Genomic DNA, 10,000 nt, shown 5'->3' with positions numbered 1-10,000 from the left:
AAGAAATGCTTATGTACAGAACATAAGATGTAAAGAACAATTGTAATGTACATTAATAGGAAAATGAGAAGTGAAATGTAAATCAGCCATCAGAGTTGCTAGGTGAAAGATCATCTTTAAAACCGAATGAATCTGAATATCACTTTCAGAAGTAAGAAAAGCTCATAATTCCCCCTTTTCACAACAGAATGGCCGACCAGGAGACTGAACTTCTCGACTACGAGGAGGATGAGGATGCGGTGGAGGCAGGAGTAGGAGAGACGACCGAGGCTGCCCCGGCCAAGAAGGATGTCAAGGGTACCTATGTGTCGATCCACTCCTCAGGCTTCAGGGATTTCTTGCTCAAGCCAGAGATCCTGAGAGCCATTGTAGACTGTGGCTTTGAGCATCCTTCAGAAGGTGAGTTCATTAGTGTTGTGCTTTTACTTGAAATGAAATGTCATTATTTAAAGATTTTTTTTGTTTTTTTTAGTGTAATGGTCCTTATTGTGATACCCTGATGTGATAATTATACCTGTAGTGATAAATGTCCTTTGATATTGTTTTACTGATGCCAGTTTTGTATTGATCCACAGTGCAGCACGAGTGTATCCCTCAAGCTGTATTGGGCATGGACATCTTGGGTCAGGCTAAATCGGGTATGGGAAAGACTGCTGTGTTTGTGTTGGCAACACTTCAGCAGATTGACCCTGTGGATGGTCAGGTAAAGTATTTAAGATGAATTAAGCATAGACAGTAGTTAGCAATTGTCTGTATCTTGACAGTGTAAAGATAGTATTCCTCATTAGAAGACTCCCACTCTTTGTAAATTTAAAGCAAATGGATATTGATTGTAGGCAATCAAACTGATAATCTTTGAACTTCTCAGGTGTCTGTACTGGTCATGTGTCACACTCGAGAGTTGGCTTACCAGATTGCCAAGGAGTACGAGAGATTCAGCAAGTACATGCCCAACACCAAAGTGGGAGTGTTCTTTGGAGGCATGAACGTCCAGAAAGACGAAGAGACCCTCAAGAGCAACTGCCCCCACATCGTTGTCGGCACCCCTGGCCGTGTTCTTGCTCTGGTGCGCAACAAGAAGCTCAATCTCCGCCACTTAAAACACTTTGTGTTGGATGAATGCGACAAGATGCTGGAACAGCTTGGTAAGTTTGGACGTTTGGAGTGTTATTGCTTGATTATTTAGTTTTAAGGACAATTATTCTCTTATTGTGTATTACTATTCTCTACAAGATTGATAAAAAGAAAGAAAGGCATTTATTATTATTTAAAGTGTCTTTGTGCTCCCAAACTTTTAATGATTTATCCAGAGTTAAATTCATCATAGGGAGGAGAATAGTCCCTAATCATCCCACTTTTTCTCTCAGACATGCGACGAGATGTGCAAGAAATCTTCCGCAACACTCCACACGAAAAGCAAGTGATGATGTTCAGCGCCACCTTGAGCAAGGAGATTCGCCCCGTTTGCAAGAAGTTCATGCAAGATGTAATTACTGCAACCTTTGTCTTGTTTCTACTACGGTATATCAACACGACCAACTTTGTGTCGTGTCTCGGTGCCAGCCGTCCCGCTTGGATGGGTGGTGCATCTTCCTGGGAGCGTACCCAGCGTGCCTTGCTGCCACTGCCAGTTCCTTGAAGACTACAGGAAAGAGAGAGAAAGATCGTTCCTGGCCAAAAGTCTCACTCCTCATTCCATCAGCCATCCACTGTTCCATTACCATTGCCATCTGCCCCCCACTGATATCACCAGCTCCTCCCCCTCCGTTTCTCAAACAGTCATTACCATCTGTCATTTTGCCCAATATCTGCTGTAAAGATCACTCACCTCTCCAGCATTCACGAGACAACAACAGTCCTAGATCCTGCAGTCATCCTGAAGGTTCGGGCATCCCTGCCTGACCTTCCTGCCATCAGTAACCCATACCCAGACCTACATCCTTTTTGCACTTGTCCCCTCAAAGGTGCAAATTCCACATCACTCACCTGTCTTGGACTGGGGCTCTCCCTGACTCCCCACCCAGTCTGTTCTCCAATCCTTGTGCACTTTTCTTCGTTTGTTCCCCTCCCATGTCTGCGCTATTATTCTGCGAAGAAGGGACACGCACTGTTATATTCGTTAAAAAGAAAGAAAAAAAAAAATGGGTGGGAAAGATATTCAACGATATTCTTCCTTTTTCCCGCACCGTGGCAAGTGGTGCATATCCTTGATATCCTAAAGCCAACCTCCATCCTATATCCTTATGTCCTATACCATCCTACCCATCAACACAAAACACAAACCCATCTGTCAAACATCCTACTATTTGCAACATGAAAAAGAAAAAAAATCATCACCCCTTGTGGAGGATCAGAGAAGCTGGCCTTCAAGAAACCCCATAGAGGAAGACGGCGCTCCTACAGGAAGTGCTCGGGAGTGGAGGAGAGGAGGTAATGTGACGCAAGCCGATGAAGAACCCGCACAGGACACCTCACGTGCATTCCGAAGAGGTGTTGCCGGAGGGCCGTAGTTGGTGACTTGCAGCTCTAACGCCCGAGCCACTCCTTGTCCGTTCCTCATGGCTGGCATCCAAGGTTTGGGGATTCTGGGAAGGGTTTGTGAGTGCAATAGGGGGATCAGATTTGTCTTTTGTTTACTTTGTCATGGATAATAGGGTTTTCCTTTGAAGTTCAGATCGGGTCCTGGCAGGAAGCACATGTGCCTCTGACGTGTGTGGTTTAGGCAGTGGAATGTGTTTGCATAGTTTGGTAAAGTGAAGTTGATCAAGTCAGAGGCATAAGTGCTTTTTATTCTTTCATAGTTTCATAATTCAGAGTATCAGTGTCAAAGGTCTTAGTGTGCATAAAGAACTGAATTAAACACAATTAAGTTTCATGCATCAGAAGTTGACCTTAACGTTGATTTTAGATTTTTTTTTTTTTAGAATATTTACCTTTACAGCTTTACAAAGATGGCTTAAGTCTTTTCTTCCCGTGCTCCCTGGTTTTCTATTCCTATTTTATTTTAGATATTTTTCTTTACTTTCACCCCCACCCACCCCATCCATTAAGTACATTCTAATAAGGCCTTCATAAAATTTTTCGTTTTGTTTAAAGACCCTTCTTAAAACTTCTGATTTGATCCAAGAATCTTCACTGGAAGAGGGATGTGCCATTCCTTTTAAGTTATCTTCCTTTACTCAACTTATTACTGATACTCTTTTTATTGTTGTTAAGTACCCTCTTATTTTATTATCTTTTACCACCTTCAGTACCTCCGGCCTTCCACCTTCCGTACCTCCGGCCTTCCACCTTTCTCTTTGTGGAACCCCCTCTTCCTCCCTCCCTCCCTCCCTCCCCTTGTATGCATCATTTTGTTAACTTATCTTTACAGCCCATGGAAGTATATGTTGATGATGAAGCCAAGTTGACTCTCCACGGTCTGCAGCAGCACTACGTTAAAATCAAAGAAAACGAGAAGAATCGGAAATTATTTGAATTACTTGATGCTTTAGAGTTCAACCAGGTAAATCCTTTAATGCAATATTGTTTACAGATTGGGCTTTCACTTGTATCTAGTGGAAGTTTATGGGTAACTGGATTTATTTACTTCTGCTTAGTTTAATTAACCCTTTGATAATGGGCAAGTTTTATGGGGGAGCATCATTATGTACTTTTTTTTCCTATTCTGGAAATCCCAAGATGTTGATTCCTTTAGATTAGTAAAAATGTTAAAAATGTTTAACTTAATGCTTGTTAGTATCAGTGTTGTTATACCAAAAATTGATTCATATATCACAAGTCTAGAAAATAATAGGGAAAAACACCTTTTTAGATGCTCACCTCAGGCTACATGTGTTGCCTGTCCTGGAAGGGGTATATTCCATAATTCAGAAAAGCAATGAATATATCCATACGTATGTAGTGTTGTGTAGTTTCTCTTAGAATTTTGTTACAATTTTTATGTATTTATAAAATTGGATAATTAACCCATTAGCAGCGGATGGCATGATTTGCTGCAAAGGCAGAGTCGGTCTTAGACATGGATGGCACCGTGCCAGACAATGTAAACCAGCCATCCTACTGAACAAATATTTATTAAGTACGCGACCAATGGGTTAAACTAAATACTGCTTACAAGGGAATAAACATTTTACTCCCATGTACCAATGACATTCTGTGCTTAAGCCTACATGCCTATTACTTATCTGAGTCGTCATTAAGAGGTCCATTTCAGGGGGGGTAATAAGCCCTCCCTGGGCTGAGAAGTAATATATTAGTTAGGATTGTCTTGGTGTAGGCTTAGGTTGTTGGTTTGGGTTGTTGGGGTAGAGTAGAAGGGATGTATCCTATTGGTAACCATTAACAAAGATGAACAAAACTAAGACTGAAGCAACTTATTATTATAGAAATATTGGAGATTAATTTTTGGAATATTACATAGATTTTGGAGTATATATGGACTTTGCTATTGGTAGAAGTTAGTCTGGCATATTTGGCATATTTAGTGTTGTAAATTCCTCAAAATTTCAATATAGATAGGTGATATATATTTTAAGCAATACTGTTTTTTGAACCTATTTTTCTAAGGATTCCAAATAAGTTAATGCTGGGATATTAATTTGGAGTTTTTTTTATTCATACTTAGCTGCATTAAAGCTGTTTAGTAATGTTAAATAAGCAGATATATATTGAAGTTCATGAAATTTTTGGTGTTCACTTACAAATCCAGTATTTCAATGCATTTATTTCTGTGTGTACTGGAACCAAAGTTATAGTCAACTGCTTGTGTACCAAATTATGATTAAAATATTTTTCCCACAAGAGTAAAAGTTTCACTTCTGCTATTTAGAAGTGTCAAGGTATTTCATTTTCCACTAATCTCTGTAACATTTTTCAGGTTGTGATTTTTGTCAAGTCAGTCCAGAGGTGCATGGCTTTGGCACAGCTGTTGGTTGAGCAGAACTTCCCAGCTATTGCTATCCACCGTGCCATGCAACAGGAGGAGAGACTGAGTCGTTACCAGCAGTTCAAGGACTTCCAGAAGGTGTGCAGAATACATTGTTTTATAGTTTTGGAAAATGTTGTTTAAAGTAGTTGGTTTTTGTTTATATGTTAGAAAGATAATTTTTTTTTAAATGTGTGTATTTTATATATTTTTTTCTTTCAACTTCCCAGCGTATTCTGGTGGCAACGAACCTGTTTGGCAGAGGAATGGATATTGAGCGAGTGAACATTGTTTTCAACTATGACATGCCTGAAGACAGTGATACATACCTTCACAGAGTAGCAAGAGCTGGTCGATTCGGTACCAAGGTGAGTCGCCGTTCTTGTACATCTCCTGTATATAATTTATTTTTGCTTGCTTAGTAGCATAATTACTTATTCCCTGCTCATAGAATACATTATCTAAGTCTGTACTCCAACCACTTGAATTTCTATAGTCCCAATGTAAATTGAGGTTAGCATTATCTAATTGTTTTTAATTTGTTTACAGGGTTTGGCTGTCACATTCGTGAGTGAGGAGAGTGACGCAAAGACCTTGAACGAGGTACAGGAGAGATTCGATGTAAACATCACAGAGCTGCCTGATGAGATTGAGCTCAGCTCCTACATTGAAGGCCGTTAAAAATGGAATAGAAGGTGAGATGGGTTTTTTTCTTTTGGAAAACATGTCATAGTCACATAGCCATTTGTGTGTTAAAAATCCATTTTGAAGTACAGTTTTAATCTAATTATTACAGATGACATGTTGATACTAATTATTTTTTCTTCCTTGCAGGAATGATTGTAGGGTCCAGAAGAGGCGCTGGCATAGTGTGAATGGTATAAACAGTGTTAATGTAAATGATTCCTGGTGTATTTCATGTTGAGATTGATATTTGAATGATTTTTATTTTCTAGTAGTTGTAGTGATACACATGTTTTGTTTCAATCTGAAAACGGTTATAACCAAAGCTTGCATCTCATTGAAGACTGCAATATATTTTTTATTTTCATTATCATTTTTTTTTCTTTTTTTAGTTATGCACAAGAAATATTTTGGAAACTTTGCAGTCCATGTGAAGTATACCGTGACTGTGTAGTCAGGATATTTTTAAGTTTGTGAGTAACCCATATGTAGCATTCAACCATATAAGCATAATTTTGCTACCTTAGCATTAAAAGTAGCAGAGCTTAATTTTGCGATGAAGTACAAGTGTTTATTATAACCCTTACTAATTTTAAGGTAAATAAAGAACTTAGAAAATCTGATCATGTTTGTTGGACCTCTGCAAGAAATGCCCTAATTGTTACTTGAAAAGAATTTCCTATTTTGATATATTAATAATATGTTGCCAGCATTAGTCAAGTTCTTGACTAAAGACCTCATACAAAAGGTAAAAGACTTTAAAAGTTTTGAAGTGAAGCCCCTATTGGCAAAAAGTATATCTACATAGTCATGCACACACAGAGACTTGACTTGGGTTGTTTAACCCATTGCGGATGGGAGATAGATTTGCGTGCCTAGTCTTCAGGATGGGTTTATTATTTCAGAACGTGGCAGCTTCATGCAACACACTTTGACTTTCCCCACTCTCTTTTAGTCACTCATTGTAAAGCTAGAGCCATTTGTGTGTTGTTTGTATTTTTTTTACTGTATTTAGAGACCTCATATCGCAGGCTCTATCAGTGCTGCAGTTGACTGAAATTGCAGTTTGAGTCCATATCGGCTCATTTTCTTTATACCCAGTGTGATAGAAGTATTGCTGTTTCATAGGAGGACAAAAAGTAACTTTTTTCTTATGTACTATCATGAACGAATACGAAACATAACCATCCACGATGAAGATAACATGAAAAGGTAGGGATGAGGAAGGAAACTTATGCTTATGAACATGAATGCCACAGTAAAAGGCATCCCTACTGGCACAGGAGTACATTATATACATTGAGCATGGTTTGAGTCGCCTTCATCTTCTCGTTCTGCCTGCACATCCTTCATCCGCTGTATTTCAGAGGTCAGAAAATTGCAATGTACCATCACTATAAAAATATTGCAGAGACCATGGATGGGTGCCATTCAAGGTTCTCTCTCCTCTGCTGGTGCTTGGAAAAGTAATACCATCTAGGTTTTGGATGCAAGTTGAAACCCATTTTGCTTAATATTACGGAAATTATGGTAATTATCACTGCAATTGTCATAATCACACAAATTACTCGGCACACTAATAGAACAGTGATCCAAAATCTCCGAACGTCATGTATGTCATGACACCCGTAAGCAATGGGTTAATTCCCTTTAAAAGTTTGAAGAATGACACATTAATTTTGTGAATAACAATAGATTTTTTGTAAATCGTTTAATTACATGAGGCTACAGATGTTTGAAAGAAAACCATAAATGCTCCATAGAAAATTATACTTTTAAAATGATTTACTGTTGAAGGTAACAAGCGAATTTATTAATTATAGTAACATAACGTGAATATATATCGTAAAACTAACTAAAGATTAGTTTGACAAATCAAATTTTGACGTAGGCGAGAAAATAACTTATCCTGCAAGTAGGCTGTTTATTGAACGCAATAAACCATGAAACTACCCTATTCAAATAAGCCGGTCTTCAGCACTTTCCAAAACTACACGAGCTCCTTGTCAGTTCATAAGACCTGTTTTGCCACTGATCTCTAAGGTACATAAAATAGTTATAACATGATAGATGTGTTTCGAGCAATGTCTGTCATAATTAGTATTTCCGTTTTTATTTACTCAAAATTTGTTTTAAAGTAAAGAAGATAAAAATAGTTTACTATGGTAGGAATGTTGATACCAAGATAAATGAATTCTAGTCTTAATATTTTATACAGCTTAATGAAAATCAGAATTGCCTTGTAGTTTTTCATTCATAATTTTTCAAAATTTTACATAAGACAATATATTCAGAAGTAGTTTCGTGCCACTGTGTTTTCCTGAGCATTGGAATCCTGTGTTAACGCTTATAATTTAATTTATTTAAAAAAATGTATTAAAAGATTAAATTTACCTTTCATGACGCACGCACGCGTACGCTCACACGCACAAACATAAACGTACACGTTCATAAGCTATATTTATATCTTATATTTGCATGATCAACCATCCAGGTGCCGGTAATGACTTGGCTGGTGACGCGACAACAGTTCGGAAATAGTATTTGAAGAATATTTAATATTCATGAAACGTGAGTCATTAATAGGGCTGTGACATTATGCTTTTGGCATAAAGCATATTCTTTTAGCATATTTCATTTTAAAGAATATGCTTTTCATAGGCCATTTTAAAAGAATATGTTTTTTATGTAAACTATTCTTTTTACTAAAAATCTATGCTTTTATACGCCAGATGAGTAAATTCAGTGTGTTTTGTTCACAAAATCATTCAAGGATGCGGCTATAATAGAAATATAGAATACCACTACTACACTATTTTATTTACGCCTTAAAACTGCATGATAAAACGAGGGAAGAGGGAAGATAAACGAGGAGGGGGAGGAAGGGAGGGAAATATGGAGAGGGGGTAGGAAGAGGAGGAGGGTACGAACAAGGGGATGAACTATGTGGTTGGAGCTTGATTACGTCACAGGTATTATGTCACCAATTTATGTTCGTTTCTTTGGGAGAGACGTTTAACTTTCTCCTTTTTATAGGGAGAAGTGGCATTATTATGTACTGTTGATGATTCACAACACATTGGGATATTACGGGAGGGTGTGAAATACCCTGTGGCAAAGTTTCATAATGATATGAGAGTTTGTTGTAGTTATTTCAGAAAAAGCATATTTTAAAGCATAAAAAGCATATTTTAAAGCATAAAAAGCATTTTTTAAAAAGCATAAAAAGCATTTCTGTAAAAGCATAATGTCACAGCCCTAGTCATTAATATAAATTTATTTCACATGACAAGAATGCAAAATGAAGTAACATTATGACAATAGTTTTTGTTATTGAACGACTTTGACAAAAAAGTGACAATCTCGGAACGTGAGACAGGATGCAAGATAAGATAAGATAAGAATAACCAGTGAATTATCAGAAAAAAAAGTTATCACCTAGTAGTAATAGTAATGTGATGCTATCAACATAGTCATAATTTATAGGATTTATCCTACAGTCCCTTGTACAAAGTCAAGCGATTTTAGCACCGCCCCCTCCTTACCACTTCTCCCCGTCCAGCCAATCAGGTCGTCCACATTCACTCACCCGCTTGTATTCAGTGAGAAACGTGATCGCTATTGGTCACGGATATATAGGGGGTTGGGTTAATTTCGCGACTTGGCCCCGTTGACTAGTTGTTACTGCTATCATCATAATAATGATTACTATCATCATTGTCATTATTAGTAGTATATTCACTATAACCAGTGACCTATTTTTTTCATGTACATTATTATTATTATAATTATTATTATTGTTATTATCATTATTATTATTTTCATAATCTATTATAATTATCGTGAAGATCATTATATTCCCCATTTAGATAGCAATCTTATTTTAACATCACAACTATTATGGTCTGTCACGTGACTCAAAGGAAATAGGTCCGCTCGTATTGGCGAGTCCATTCTCGAAGCGGGGGAGTCTACTTCCAACCAACCGCATGGGCTTGGGTACGTTTCTTTGTGTAGGTTGCCTTTGTCCTCGATGTAAGGGATGTAAGCAAAGGGTTAAGCCCCATATGGAGGTCAGAGGGACAGGCAGGAAGTACAAGCCACATTCATCTGCCAACCGATATTTCGGGAAATCCTTTAACCTTCAGCTGGTCGTATTGCGGAAGTAGGACGAGTAAGGGAATGTGACAGGCTCGGTTTCCATTGTCCGTATGGCCTTGAGGTGCTATGACTTCCCTCGCTTACGTTACGCGGTTGTCCCTGTTACGTTACGGAGGCCTCTGACCTTGACTGGGTGCATTTCAGTGAACGTTTTCTATTGGAAAGTTCGTTTGTGCTTTTAAGTCTCTCTCTCTCTCTCTCTCTCTCTCTCTCTCTCTCTCTCTCTCT

General features: G+C 38.0%; 1 protein-coding gene across 1 annotated transcript in view; it reads left to right on the top strand.

Annotated features, from left to right (window-relative positions):
- Nucleotides 1-6,232, top strand: part of Hel25E (ATP-dependent RNA helicase 25E) — an 8,364-nt gene extending 2,132 nt beyond the window's left edge. Inside the window, exons 2-10 of the mRNA XM_043026119.2 lie at nucleotides 188-399; nucleotides 576-703; nucleotides 869-1,145; nucleotides 1,368-1,486; nucleotides 3,374-3,505; nucleotides 4,880-5,026; nucleotides 5,158-5,295; nucleotides 5,477-5,622; nucleotides 5,762-6,232. Of these exons, the coding sequence (XP_042882053.1) occupies nucleotides 189-399; nucleotides 576-703; nucleotides 869-1,145; nucleotides 1,368-1,486; nucleotides 3,374-3,505; nucleotides 4,880-5,026; nucleotides 5,158-5,295; nucleotides 5,477-5,608 (1,284 nt within the window). The 5' untranslated portion in view covers nucleotide 188 and the 3' untranslated portion in view covers nucleotides 5,609-5,622; nucleotides 5,762-6,232. The remainder of the gene's footprint in view (nucleotides 1-187; nucleotides 400-575; nucleotides 704-868; nucleotides 1,146-1,367; nucleotides 1,487-3,373; nucleotides 3,506-4,879; nucleotides 5,027-5,157; nucleotides 5,296-5,476; nucleotides 5,623-5,761) is intronic.
- Nucleotides 6,233-10,000: the final 3,768 nt, after the last annotated feature.

This window comes from Penaeus japonicus, unplaced genomic scaffold (assembly GCF_977035675.1).
Source record: "Penaeus japonicus unplaced genomic scaffold, GWHDUDI00000001_assembly GWHDUDI00000028, whole genome shotgun sequence".
NCBI classification, from domain to species: domain Eukaryota; kingdom Metazoa; phylum Arthropoda; class Malacostraca; order Decapoda; family Penaeidae; genus Penaeus; species Penaeus japonicus.
The sequence above is the reverse complement of the archived record's forward strand: the minus strand, read 5'-3'. Positions and strand labels throughout refer to the sequence as shown.